Source organism: Prionailurus bengalensis, chromosome A3, assembly GCF_016509475.1.
Source record: "Prionailurus bengalensis isolate Pbe53 chromosome A3, Fcat_Pben_1.1_paternal_pri, whole genome shotgun sequence".
Lineage (NCBI taxonomy): Eukaryota > Metazoa > Chordata > Mammalia > Carnivora > Felidae > Prionailurus > Prionailurus bengalensis.
Genome location: NC_057354.1, coordinates 60,385,978 through 60,400,735, shown reverse-complemented (window position 1 = coordinate 60,400,735; position 14,758 = coordinate 60,385,978). Strand labels below are relative to the sequence as shown.

At 35.9% G+C, this 14,758-nt stretch overlaps 1 protein-coding gene across 8 annotated transcripts in view; it reads right to left on the bottom strand.

The window, feature by feature from the left end:
- Nucleotides 1-14,758, bottom strand: part of REV1 (REV1 DNA directed polymerase) — a 92,994-nt gene that overhangs the window by 53,298 nt on the left and 24,938 nt on the right. For 5 of the 8 annotated variants that reach the window (XM_043603160.1, XM_043603162.1, XM_043603161.1 and 2 more), the window contains 2 exons: nt 9,847-9,910; nt 8,343-8,469 (listed from right to left, as the gene is read on the bottom strand). In XM_043603160.1, the coding sequence (XP_043459095.1) occupies nt 8,343-8,469; nt 9,847-9,900 (181 nt within the window). In that variant the 5' untranslated portion in view covers nt 9,901-9,910. Of the gene's footprint in view, nt 1-1,580; nt 1,735-8,342; nt 8,470-9,846; nt 9,911-12,372; nt 13,127-14,758 lie in introns of those variants that run through there. The other 3 variants (XM_043603163.1, XM_043603166.1, XM_043603167.1) reach the window with 3 other exon arrangements.

Here is a 14,758-nt window from a genome sequence, read left to right as displayed (position 1 = left end):
ATTTTGCACAAAATTTATCCTGCTTCCTTATACATTTCTCTAATAGTGAAGGTGAACATATTTACATGTTTGTGACTCAGGTCTATTTCCTGAAATAAATGGTTTCTGAAATCTGCCCTTTAATCTACTGGGATCTGAGTGTTTTATTTCTTATGATTTTGATGGATAAGCTTTTTTCCAGTCATCCAGTTTGTTGCAACAAATTATACTGAATAATCCTACCCTCTCCCCCACTTATCTGTGGTTCTTTACAACTTAGAATATTTAAAGCAGTGCTTAAGTGCTAGGCTGTTCTAAGTGATTTATAAATATTAACGCAGTAATTTATAATAAGTACATATATATATACAAATGATATCTAATTTACATACCAAATTTATATACAGAGAATTTATTTCAGAGCAATTCTAAACCATGTATCTGCCTATTCTTACACCAGTTACGTCAAGTTTTAAATGCTTATAGCCTTCCATAATAGGTTTTGACATGTCAGAGCTAGTTCTCTCCTCACTGTTCTTCATCATTGCCTTAAGGTAGGCTATTGTGGGAGAAACAAAACATAAGTCAGATAATTTGCTATAGCAGGTTGGCTAATAGCTAACAGTACTAATAACAAGGACAAAAGGGTTTGAAGAAGTATTGCTATTGCAACAAAAGGATTTCTGGCATTCTAAAAACCCAAACTATTCACCAGAACTTCTTATGTAAAATAATAATGGGTGTTCTTAATGACAATGAAGGCACTCTAGGATCCTGAAGTATCTTCTCAAAGTTTAAAATTATATGGGGCGCCTGGGTGGCGCAGTCAGTTAAGCGTCCGACTTCAGCCAGGTCACGATCTCCCGGTCCGGGAGTTCGAGCCCCGCGTCAGGCTCTGGGCTGATGGCTCAGAGCCTGGAGCCTGTTTCCGATTCTGTGTCTCCCTCTCTCTCTGCCCCTCCCCCGTTCATGCTCTGTCTCTCTCTGTCCCAAAAATAAATTAAAAATGTTGAAAAAAAAAATTAAAAAAAAAAAAATAAAATTATATTCCACAATACTCCTGTAATTTTACAGAACATTCTATAACAATGTTTTGAATGCAACTGAAGTTCAGAACTAAAGACAACCCTAGTAAGAGACAATTACACACAATAAAAGTAGAAGGCATCTATCACAGGACCACAACTTAGGCCTGACGTTCTGCAAGTGAAATCCCACCACGGCAAATAACCACTACAGAATGCAAAAAGAAACACATGAAGACCACTCTCATGTCTCTAGGCTCAGTTTAGAACAGTTTTGGTTATCTGGTTAAAATAAATTCTAAAAACAAACTTTAGGGACGGCTGGGTGGCTCAGTCCATTAAGCATCTGACTCTTGGTTTCGGCTCACACAGGCCATGATCTCACGGTTCATGGGTTTGAGCCTTGTGTCAGGCTCTGCGCTGACAGTGCAGAGCCTGCTTCGAATTCTCTCTTTCTACCCTTCCCTGCTCGTGTTCCCTCTCTCTCAAAATAAATAAATTTCAAAAAAAATTTATTATCTTGCACAAAAGCTTTCGTTGATACATCTCTAATGAGAAAATATTCATCATGCGCACCATTTCATTCTGTATATCCAAAGAGCTTGATTTAATGTTGGTTGTGCTACATACATGGTAGAAAGAAGTAAACCAAATGGCTGCTTACACCTCCTTTGGTCCTACAGTAGTAATATCCTTCATTATTTCATTATTTCATTTGAGTCTCACAATCCTATAAATTAGAAAAGATAATTTAGCACGGTTACTGATAAGGAAATAGAAAAAAATTAGGTGACTTGTCCATAATCACTTAGCTATTGTGCAGACCCTTTTTGTCTTCTGACTCCCAACTGTTACTCTTCCTCCAGCAGCTATGCTTACTCTCCTGACTCCTTTCCTACCTAACTACCTTAGAGTTACCACATTCAACTATAAGCCACATACACTTAACCAAACAAAAATTGAAGAAAAGATTCAAAAGCCTAGGGAGTCGTGAGTAACTATCAGGTGCAAACACCTATTAGACACTGGACAAAAATACAGTGGGTGGCATAAAATAATACAGTAAGTCTCTCCCATGTTAGAGGTTAAATTCCTATATCTCTGATTTATAAGATCAGAGTCTCACAGAAAATGAAAGAAAGATATGTATTTACAAAAAAATAATTTCTGGAAAGCATACGTTTCTTAATAAAAATTAGATTTTTCACCACTAAATGGGGCTCTTTTCCTAAGACATCACAAGGTTCAGAAAACACCAAAGTAAGGTTAAGGTCATTAAAGTTTTCAAACAAATTCTTATCACTTGAAATGTAAGCCTGTCATACTTGCATATTCCCTTGTTCATTTTGCAATGCATGCCAACATGTTTGCCTGCCCGCCTATTTTTTCACAAATCTCAGCAGTGCCAAAGCTGTTGGACCTGGTCTTTTATCTACATATTGAAAAAAGTACAAGGGGCGCCTGGGTGGCACAGTCGGTTAAGCGTCCGACTTCAGCCAGGTCATGATCTTGCGGTCTTTGAGTTCGAGCCCCGTGTCGGGCTCTGGGCTGATGGCTCAGAGCCTGGAGCCTGTTTCCGATTCTGTGTCTCCCTCTCTCTCTGCCCTTCCCCCGTTCATGCTCTGTCTCTCTCTGTCCCAAAAATAAATAAACGTTGAAAAAAAAATTAAAAAAAAAAAAAAAAAAAAAAGAAAGAAAAAAGTACAAAATAACCAGAACATCTCTTGCCATATTAACTGTCCTGATCCCACTCAACAGAAGATAGCAATTACAGTTCACAAGATTTGGTACTAGCTCACTCTGGGAGCTTTCACCAAAATAAGCATGCTCAGGGCCTATCTCCCAGAGATTACAATTCAGTAAAAGCCTACAATGTAGCCTATTTCTTAATTAAAAGCTATAAATTCAAGAAGACGGAGTTGAATTAACATATGAATGAAAAGATTTTAACAGTATGATGTACAAATACAAAACCCTGTTATTCACTCATTTACTCAACTAATATTTATTAGCCATCTTACAATGTACCAGGAACGGCTCTAGGCCACTGGGCTATAGCAATGATCAATAAAAACTCATCTCTGTGCTCCATGGTAGTACTTCTATTTCACTGGGCAGACAGAAAACAAGTCAAATAAATGATACCAGTTCAGGTACAAATAAATTCTATAAAGAGAAATACAACTGGACAAGGGGTCACGAAAGCAATTGAAGGGTAAGGTACACCTATCTTGGATAAGTGTGGTCAGGGAAAGTCTCAAAGGAGATGACATTTGATCAGAGATGTGAATGATGAAGACCTGGGGACATCAGATGGAATAGCAAATTTAAGGCCCTACAGTGCTACCTCTGTAGCCCTCATGTTTGTCTAGGGGCTACTACATAAAATGGGCTTTCTGACTCCAAAAAAACTTAAAACATAAAGTAAGACCTAACAATATAAGACTCAGGTGTCAAAATAAATGTTTCTACTAGTGCTGCTATGAAATTTAAATACTATGGACTGGCTTAGGAAAGGAGGCAAAATCTAATTTAATCTGAGTCTTAATGGATGAGTATAATTCCAGTTCACAGTAGTGAGGAAAGCAGCTTTTCACAAGACGCAAGAGCACAAATGGAAGCGCAGAAACAAAAGTACAAAGAAAAAACCTAAAACATCAGAATAAGCCCAATGACCAAAATTAGAGAATATAAAGGTGAAAATGTACATTATGATCATGACAAGAATGCCTTTACCCTTCCTCATTTAGAAAATGCCTCTTTATCCAGACTGGGCTTAAAAAGTCAATCCCTTTATGAAGGATTCACTAACTCTCAAAGGCAGTAACTTCTCTTCTGTGTTGCCATCCACCTTCCTCTGTATCTCTCAGAGATTGTTATCACCACAAAACCCACATTATTCATCAACCACCATCTTTGTTCAAACCTAGTTACTAACACACAAGCAGCATAGAAAATACATTTGTTCAATCAATTAAGGTGGAATAAAATGGGATGGAAGGTCCACAGACGAGAAAACTCAACAGAGTAAAGACGTCAATTCTCCTTAAACTGATCTACAGGCTTAATGTAATTCCTATCACAATCACAACAAGGTATTTATTTTATAAACAAAGACAACCTTATTCTAAAATTTATATGGAAAGGCATAGGCCCTAAGAATAACTAAAACAATCTTAGCAAAGAAGAAAATGGAAGTATCATTCTACCTCATGTTAAGGCTTACAATACAGATAATCAAAAACCAGGTGGTACCAGTGAAGAGAGACATGCATCAATATAATAAAACAGAGAATCCAGAAACAGACCCAGATACGTCCAACTAATTTTTGATAAAAGTGTGAAAGTAATCTAATGGAGGAAAGATAGTATTTCAACAAGCAGAACTAGAGCAATGGGATACCCATAGGCCACCAAAAAAATAAGTAAAAATTAACTCAAAATGAATCATGAACTTAAAACATAAAACTATGAAAATTTTTAGAAGAAAACAGGTGAAAATCTTTGGGATCTAGTATTAAGCAAAGACTTCTGAATTGAAAACACAATCCATAAACGTAAAGATCCATAAACTCAACCTTATGAAAATTAAAAACTTTGCTCTGCAAAAGACCATGTGAAAAGGATGAAAGACAAGCTACAGACTAAGAGAAATATCTGCAAACCACACATCTGACAAAGGAGTAGTATCTGGAATATACAAAGAACTCTCAAAACTGAAGAGAATATAAAACAAATTAGAAAATGAACAAAGATGTGTACAGAGTTTCACTGTCAAGGACATACAGATGGCAAACAGACGCATTAAAGGTGTTCACGATCAGTCATCAGGCAAATACAAATTAAAAGCACAATGAGACACCACTACACATATTAGAATGCGTAAATTAATTTAAAAAACAAAAACAAAAAACCAAATTGTCTTTACGAAATGCTGGTGAGGATGCAGAGCAATTGCAACACAAATGAAAACCACAATGAGATAGCAGGACACACCTATTAAAATGCTTAAAAAACACTAAATGCTAACAAGAATGCAGAGAAATGGGTCACTCATAAATTGCTAGTGGGAATATAAAATAAAATAGCACAGCCACTGAGAAACCATTTGGCAATTTCTTTAAAAAACTAAACAGGCAACTACTGTATGTATGACTTAGCAACAGCTCTCTTATGTTCACACAAAATCTGTACACATATGTTCAGAGCCAAAACCAGAAAATAATCCAGATGTTAAATTATTTTTAATGTTTATTTTTGAGAAAGAGAGAGAGAGGAAGAGACAGACAGAGCCTGAGCAGGGGAGGGGCAGAGAGAGAGGGAGACACAGAATCTGAAGTAGGTCCCAGCCTCCGAGCTTTCAGCACAGAGCCCGACGCCTGGTTTAAACTCAAGAGCGGCGAGCTCATGACTTTAGCTGAAATGAGACACCTAACTGAATGAGCCACCCAGGCGCCCCAATAATCCAGATGTTCTTAAACAGGTAAATGTTTAACAAACTGTAGAACACCCATATAATGGAATACAACTCAACAATAAAAGGGAAAAAACTACTGATATATACAATGTATATGAATCACTAGAATATTATCTTAATTTTAAAAGCTAATACTAAAAGGTTGTATACAGTATACTTTTATGTAACATTCTTGAAATAAAAAAAGTACAGAAATGGAGACTCGGTTAGTAGTTAAAAGGACTAAAACGAGGCTGAGAGCCTTTTGTCTAAAAAAGGGCAGCATGAAGAATCTTTGTCGTATGGAAACATTCTCTATCTTGAATGTATCAATGGCAATTTCCTGGTTGATATTGTACTATGGTTTACAAGATATTACCATTGAGATAAACTGGGCAAATGGTTCATAGTATCTCTGTAGTATTTCTTATAATGGCATGTAAATTTACAATTACCTCAAAAAATTTTTTAATTAAAAAAACAAAAATAAAAACAAAAACAAAAACAGGATGGAAGGTGAAGAAGTTAACCTTGGCAGGGAAAGCATCCTTTTTTGGGAAAAAAAGAGAATGGGTTGACAGAAGCACAATAGCCAAAAGATGTACAATCTTTTCTTTAATCTCAAATTCAACAGTAATTGGTTTGCAAAGGATGGGAGTCAACAGAGAGAAGTTCAGGTGGCACACCTGGGAGCTTTAAAGGAGTCAGGAAAACTTGGAATGTTGGGTGCCTGCATGGCTCAAGCGTCCGACTCTTGGTTTCAGCTCAGGTCATGATCTCATGGTTCGTGAGTTTGAGCCTCATGTCGGGCTCTGCATGGGCAATGCAGAGCCTGCTTAAGAATTCTCTGCATCTCTCTCTCTCTTTCTCCCTCTCTCTGCCCCTCCCCTGCTTGCTCTCTATCTCTCTCTCAAATAAACATTAAAGAAAAAGAAAACCTGGAATGTTAGTCTATGGGGAGCATGATTAAGAATCAATAATACAGCATTTCCTACTTCTCTTACTGCAGCTAAAGCACTAACTGACTATACTGCTAATTCATTACACAGAAGCTGTTGATTCTTTTATCTACAGAGTATTCACTAAAACTGAAAATATTTCTAAAAAAATTGTATCATCACAACTTGCAAGTCCCTATGAAATTCAACATAATGGAATTTTACTTGTAGAATTATAATAATGTTATCCAAACAACAGTAAAAACTATTATCCCTATCCTAAAGAAAAGGATAGGGAAAAATAATGAAAAGGATAGGGATAAAACCGGGTCCAAATAAAATGAGTCCAAAGAGAAAATGTCTTATGGTCACACAAAAATTGGTAACAAAAATAGAATCAGAATTCCCGATTCTCAACCATGGGAGTGATCACTATAGCTTTTATTTTCTCCCTCACACAAAGGATCTCTTTCTTAATAATGAATAAGGGTACCCTCGTAAACTGGGGACTTCTGTAACTGGCTAATGTAACAGGCGATGTTTCTTCTTTTTTTAAAAAACATTTTTAATCTTTATAATGCATCTCAGGAAAGTCAGTGGAACCTGAATGTTCCAGGATACTTAAGCAGAAAAGTTGCATGTTGTGAACTTTCCCAGAGCTGCACCAGCATTCATTGTGAGGTAACATTCTTAGACTAAAGATGCCTGATAAAACTCAACCAGGAAAACGTTTTCAGTTAATTAAAACTTAATTTTAATTCAATAAATATTTCCTGAGTGGTTAACGCCCAGACACCAGGATACAACAGTAATGAAAATGTGAAAGTGTTTCTCTTGCTCTTACCCAGTAAACAGACAACTAAAGAAAGATCCAATAAATGCTAACAAGCCATAGCCCCAAAGGAGCAGAAGTCACCTATCCCAGTAGGAAGACAATCAGACAAGTTAGAGGAAGTGATTTATAAAGAGACCTTAAAGATAAGTAACACCCCGCTGAGAAGCAAAGAGAGAGACATATAACAGAATGACACAAATATTTATAGCCATTCACTTAAAAAAAAAAAATAAAGTGATCTTAAGAGAGGAATTCTCAAGAGATGAAAACTTTAGTAATAAAAGCTGACAGCCAACAGACAAGTGATAACTGACTTTACAGACCAGAGAAAGAGAAAAACCTAAGCTGGCTATGTGGAAGCACACAGGAGTCTGTTTGGTGCCAGTGAAAGCAAGAGAAACTCATGAAAAAGAGGCACTGGGTATCTCCAAAAGTGGTCATGTGGATAGGTTCTGAAACAAGAAGTTTATGGTTTAAATTTTGTTTAAGAGACAAATTAGAATTCCAGATGTCCTCTCCCACCCAAAAAGAAAAAACTAGCCTGTCCCTTCCAGGGAGTAGACTCAATAACAAAAGGAATACAGGAGGGGAGAAGTGGATATAGGGGATGAAAAAAAAAAGAACAAGATTAAATGAAATTCTGTTTTCTAAATTGTGAGAACTGTGGCCTCTTTCTTCTCCAAGCTAGGTTTATATACCCTTCTCTAAGCAAAATTCTGGGAAATCTAACACACACACCACACCCTCCTCCCCCATCAGCTCAAAAGGATCTATGCAAATCCACCGATGAAATGGCCCTACCAGATGCCACTATACTGAAGCTCACAGTGTACATGTCCCACACATGTGTGATGAGCTTCCAATCAGGTGGTTAAGAAAGAAGACTATTTTTAACCTCATTTGGCTTTTTCAAACTTGATAAAAATTAAAATAAAAAACACAATGGCAGGCATAGGTGGGATGAAAAGGAAATGTCCAAGACAATAAGCAGAGGATTTTATCATTTTTACATACAAGATAACTAAAAACAGAATTTAAAGCAAATCACACTCAATCTTAATGAAAGTACATGCCTAAACAGGATACCTAAAAAGTAAAAAGTACTCAACCTGTATATCCATTAACATAAATGGCAACTCCACTAAAAATCGTAGATGAAGTTCCATCCTTTTGTAGAGCAGCATCTGACCGAAACTGTTCCTCCAATTTCTGGACCTTGGCAGCCATATACCCACCCTGGAATTAAAAAAAAAAAAAAGTAAACCAATTACAAAGGTTGTATTTTCTACACGCCCCCCCCCCCAATTTTAACAGAAATTTACATTAAGAAGAAAAGGACCTTATTCTATGCTAGTGACCAAGGTATAATGACATAGGATATAATTATAAATATTCACCATAAGGCAAGGCAATAAAACAGGTTTTTCTATCAACTCAATTCTTAATTATTTTATCACATTCTTATAACAGTTACTTTAAAAGTGGGAAAAGGTAAGACAAGAATAATGAATTTAATGCTACAAAATATTGTTCTTATCTACAAAATCAAGCAGAAGTTACACAGAAGTTTAAACCAATTAAAAATTTGACAAGTGGTCAGTAAGAGTGTATTTTCCACTATCTTCTGAATACAGGAAACTTAGAATTAGTAATTTAAAGCAAAATGAAAAAGTTCAACAAACGAGTACAGCTCTCCATACATGTAGATAATACAATAAATGATTCAGTGGCCAAATTCTGATCTAATCAATCTACTTGACAGCAGTAATAATTTTCATTAGAGAACATCAACCTCGGAAAGAACATAAAAACATTATTTTTGCTAAAGACCTATACAAATCTATGAACTTAGCTATACTTTTCCTGAACATTAAACTTAATTATGTGATAATTAAGCTTAATTATGTGAATTATCGATTGTTTTTTGATTTTACTTTACTGATAAAGAACTGTCCATTAAATCTTTAAAATACAGTCATAGAAATCTTGAAAGTAGTACTTATTTCCTCCAAAATGGAAATTATTTTGCTGGTTTTGATTATTCAGATATTACATGCTCATTGTGGAAAAAAAATTTTTTTTTCAGAAAATATAAAGAAAATGTAAATTAGGTATAATCCCATTCACTGTTAACATTCTAGGATCTATTTTTAAATTTATTACTATGTCTCAGAATATGCACATTTTACATAAACAGGATCACAGAGAATAATCCTTTATAAAACACAATTTTAGTCAAGGCCATCTCGAGTTAAAAAATAAAAAGCTAAATAATGGCTGAACAGTGTTCTACTGCATAGTGATAATTAACTTGACCAATCCTCTACTACAGTATATCTGGTATTTTCCTGTTTTTCAGTATTACTAGCAATGCTGCAATAAAATTATCACAAATAAATATTTGTACACCAGAACATTTATTTCCTCAGGATAAAGTAAAGTTCGTGTGTTAAAAAGTTTAAACAAGCTTTCAATACATTGTGAAAACTCAGAAGAGGTGGTATCTAGAGTGATTTACAATTTTAAAAAATGCCTTAAACCACACTCCAACCTACAAGAACAAAAAATACCTAGACAATTAAATATAATTATTTTTATTCTTTTAAAACACACCCATTTTTCCCAGGCATCATTTTCAGCTCGCCTCCTCCCTCCACCTCGTCTCATGGTGGAGCGTCTGTATTAAGGGGGGAAAAAAAAAACTGTCAATTTTATAACATAATACTAATTGACATTTTATTTCAAGTCAAGAAAAATGACAATTTAAAATAAACTCAAATATTCAATTTGTGAAAGTTAAAACTTTTCCCAAAGCATAACATTCTCTTGCTTCACAAGTGAGATTTGTACCTAAAACACCCTTCTATAGAGAAATATCATGTTTCGATTATAACTATTATAAATTTTTTATAGCAAAAACATTTATGCATTCCTATGCACCAAACCTAATACACACTTGCGTAAAACATCACCACATTAGACTAACATGGCCATGCTTGTTAACATTAATTAGTATTAACAGAACCCAAGAAAACATTTTCCTTCATGAATTGTCCTCTAATATGGCTCTTAAACTGGCTTTACTATTACATACTAGACACTTAAGAGTACAGTTATAGTGTAATTCATCTATTATGCAAAAACTCCTAAAAGAAGTCAATTAAAACAGCACATCTTAAGGGAGATAATGTAGAAGGATTATCACTTATCACAAACTATTAAACTGGCATTCTCCTTAAGGCTACACTTGACCCACTATGCTGTTAAACCACCCAAAAGACCAAATAATGGCTTATCTCAAGTGTTAGGTGCCTTAGTAGCTAGCAAGGTTATCAAATGGTTCAGAAGTCAAAGCAGGCACTAAATGAAACTCCTTATAAAACTCGTCTAGCTATACGGCTACATCTTGAGACCCGACTGCATTATCCTTCACAAAACTAACTCGCCCTCTATTTAGGTTATTTTTTTTCTACTACATAAGTTAATATCAATTAATATGTTACAGAAGCAGCTCTGTACATTATCCAAGTCAAATTAGCTGTGATATGGTTTATAAGAATTTGTTACTGGTGAAACCTTAAAATATGACACTTTAGACACACACATAAGCATTTTCTTTCAAATATTTCTATACTTGATATATTGTGCAATGTATAGTTTTTCCTTGCTGACATTTATATTATGAATGTTTACTGTCAGGTTTTAAAAGGGGCCTAAAAGATATGTAGAGACCTTCCCTTAAAAAGGTAAGTCCATGGGGCGCCTGGGTGGCGCAGTCGGTTAAGCATCCGACTTCGGCCAGGTCACGATCTCGCGGTCCGTGAGTTCGAGCCCCGCGTCAGGCTCTGGGCTGATGGCTCAGAGCCTGGAGCCTGTTTCCGATTCTGTGTCTCCCTCTCTCTCTGCCCCTCCCCCGTTCATGCTCTGTCTCTCTCTGTCCCAAAAATAAAAATGGAAAAAAAAAAAAAGGTAAGTCCGGGGGCGCCTGGGTGGTTCAGTCGGTTGAGTGTCCAACTTCGGCTCAGGTCATGATCTCACAATTTGTGGGTTCAAGCCCCGCATCAGGCTCTGCGCTGACCGCTTGCTAAGAGCCTGGAGCCTGCTTCAGATTCTGTGTCTCCTTCTCTCTCTGCCCCTCTCCCGCTCACGCTTTGTCTCACTCTGTTTCTCAAAAACAAATAAATGTAAATACATAAATAAATAAATAAATAAATAATAAGTAAGTAAGTAAGTCCTATAGAGAGACAAGGGGCATGAGCAAAGAGCTCTGTGAACAAGAGGCAACGTAATTAATACAGATTAGGGGATGTGGATGCTGGCAGAGAAGAGTTGGTGTTGTTTTCAGTTTGACAAAGGTAGGGGCACGGCTACCCAATGTGTTCATTATGAGTCCTAGAACTGCCATATTGCTCTGCTAAATACTTCTATTTTCAAGAGGTACACTTTGTCCAGTCCCTCAAGACTTCTCCCCTTATCTTAAAGGAGTAGGGGAAATGTGTTAACACAAACTTCGTGACTTCGTATTAACTTTGAATCTATACCTCTGCTCTTAATAAGTAAAGAGTCTGGGAGTTCTGGCCCTTGTATGTTAGGAATGCTCACAAAAATTAAAGAGAACAATTAATCAGCTAAATGAAAAGTAAGTTAAAGAATATATTATTCATTTAAGATCTACTGGGTAACTACTGCAAAAGGCCAATATGAGAAATCCTAATCAGTGGTTTCATGAGGGTAGGAAAGTATGAAATAAAGTTGTAAGTTAAAAAAAATTTTTTTCAAGCTTCTTCTTCTATTTCAAAGTAATAAAGCTATCCCAGACAAATGTTTAAGCTTTGAAAAAGTAAAAGACTGAAATTAGTAATTTCTTCATTTCAACTAATTTGAGTACAGCAAACTCCTATTGATTCAGGATTCAAACAGACTGAAAAAAGGGAAAAAGAAACAAGAAACATTTCATTTTATACATTCAAATTCTATTTTTGAGAAAAACCCATAACAAGTAGTTAACTAGGTTATTGGGATCAATCTTCCTGGTGAGAAAGAAGAAAACTAAACAAAACATTATTTTTTAAAAAACAAAATAATGAAAAATTACTGGGCCCAGATTTAGAAGATGACAAAGAAACCCTGCCAGCTCACCTGTCCTCCCCAGGTTGGGACAGCTTTTTCCTCTGAAAGCATGTGGCAATTGTAACAGTCTGGGCAATGTTTCTGAACAAACACAGCACTAAGGGAACAACAGTTGGAATTCAAGGGTCCTCCAAGCATATACATCTCCACACTTGGGATTAGAATCCTAGGGGTAAGTAAACTGGAAGTAGACAAACCAAATTTTGCCAAAAATGTAGCCTGCCTTGGATTATTTCAACCTCTGAAAGTAAATTAGATGATCCTAAAGAACACAAATACATGGAGGTCAAATAACATGCTACTAAATAATGAAATGAGTCAACCAAGAAATCAAGGAGGAAAAATCAAAAAATACACAGACACATGAAAATGAAAACACAATGGTCCAAAATCTTTGGGATGCACCAAAAGCAGTTCTAAGAGGGAAGTTTATAACAATACAGGTCTACCTCGAGAAGCAAAAAAACTCAAATAAACAACCTAACCTTACACCTAAAAGAGGTAGAAAAAGAAGAAAAAACCCCAAACCAGTAGAAAGAAGAAAAAATAACAATTAGAGCAGAAATAAAATAGAAACCAAAAAAACAACAGAACAGATCAATGAAACCAAGAGCTGATTCTTTAGAATCAAGTGTTTATCCAGACTCATTAAAAAAAAAGAGGGTGCCTGGGTGACTCAGCTGGTTAAGCATTCAACTTCAGCTCAGGTCATGATCTCACAGTTTGTGAGTTCAAGCCTCATGTCAGGCAGTTCCAGGCCTGCTTCAGATCTCTTTCTCTCTCTCTCTCTCTCTCTCTCTCTCTCTCTCTCTCTCTCTCTCTGACCCTCTCCTGATCACTCTCAAAATTAAATAAACAAACATTAAAAAGAGAGGGGGGGTACTCAAATCAACAAAATTAGAAATAAAAGAGGAGAGGGGTGCATGGGTGGCTCAGTCGGTTAAGCATCTGACTTCAGCTCAGGTCACATCTCGCAGTTCGTGAGTTTGAGCCCTGTGTCAGGCTTTGTGCTGACAGCTCAGAGCCTGGAGCCTGCTTCAGATTCTGTGTCTTCTACTCTCTCTGCCCCTCCCCTACTCACACTCTCTCTGAAAAATAAATAAACATTAAAAAAATTTTTAAGGAAAGAAAAGAGGAGAAATAACACTACAGAAATATAAAGGATAGTTAGAGAAGATTATGAAAAATTAATTATAAGCCAACAAATGGGACAACCTAGAAGAAATAGATAAATTCCTAGAAACAGTAACTTCTCAAAACTGAATCAGGAAGAAATAGGAAATGTGAACAGACCTATTGCCAGCAATGGAATTGAATCCGTATTCAAAAAACTCCCAACAAACTGAAGTCCAGGATCAGATGGCTTCACAGGTGAATTCTAGAAAACATTTAAGGACGAGTTGATACCTATTCCAAAAGCCAGAAGAGGAAGAAAAGCCTCCAAATTCATTCTGTGAGGCAGGCATTACCCTGGTAACCAAAACCAGATAAAGATACTACAAAAAAAGGGAACTACAGGTCAGTATCTCTGATAAGCAAAGATGCAAAACTTCTCAACAAAATATTAGCAAGCTGAATCCGACAATATGTTCAGAAAAATCATTAAATGTGATTCATAATGGGATTTATCCCAAGTATGCAAGGGTGGTTCAATATTCACAAATCAATCAATGTAGTACATCATATTAACAAAAAAAGGGAAAAAAATCATATGATCATTTCAACAGACGCAGAAAAAGCATCTGACACACTTACAACACCCACTCATGATAAAAATCCTCAACAAAGTAGGCTTAGAGAGAACATACCTCAACACAAAGGCCATATATGAAAAACCCACAGTTAACCTCATACTCAATGGTGAAAACCTGAGAGCTTTTCCCCTAAGATCAAGAACAAGACAAGGATGCCACTCCCACCACTTTTATTGAATATAGTACTGGAACTCCTAACCACAGCAGTTAGGTAACAGAAAAAAATAAGAGGCATCCAAATTGGTAAAGAACAAGTAAAACTTCCATTATTTGCAAATAACATGATATTATATATGGAAAACCCTAAAGACTCCACCAAAATACTACTAGAACTGATAAATGAATACATTAGGATTGCAGGATACAAAATCAATATACAGAAATACATTGCATTTCTATATACTAATCATGGAACAAAGAGAGAAATTAGTAAAATAATTCCACTTACAATAACACCAAAAAAAAAAAAAAAATAAAATACCTAGGAATAAACTTAACCAAGGAGGTGAAAAACCTATACTCTGAAAACTATAAAACATGAATGAAAGAAACTGAAGATGACAAAAAAAAAATGGAAAGATATTCCATGCTCATGGAAGGGAGAACCAATATTGTTAAATTTCCATACCACCCAAAGCAAT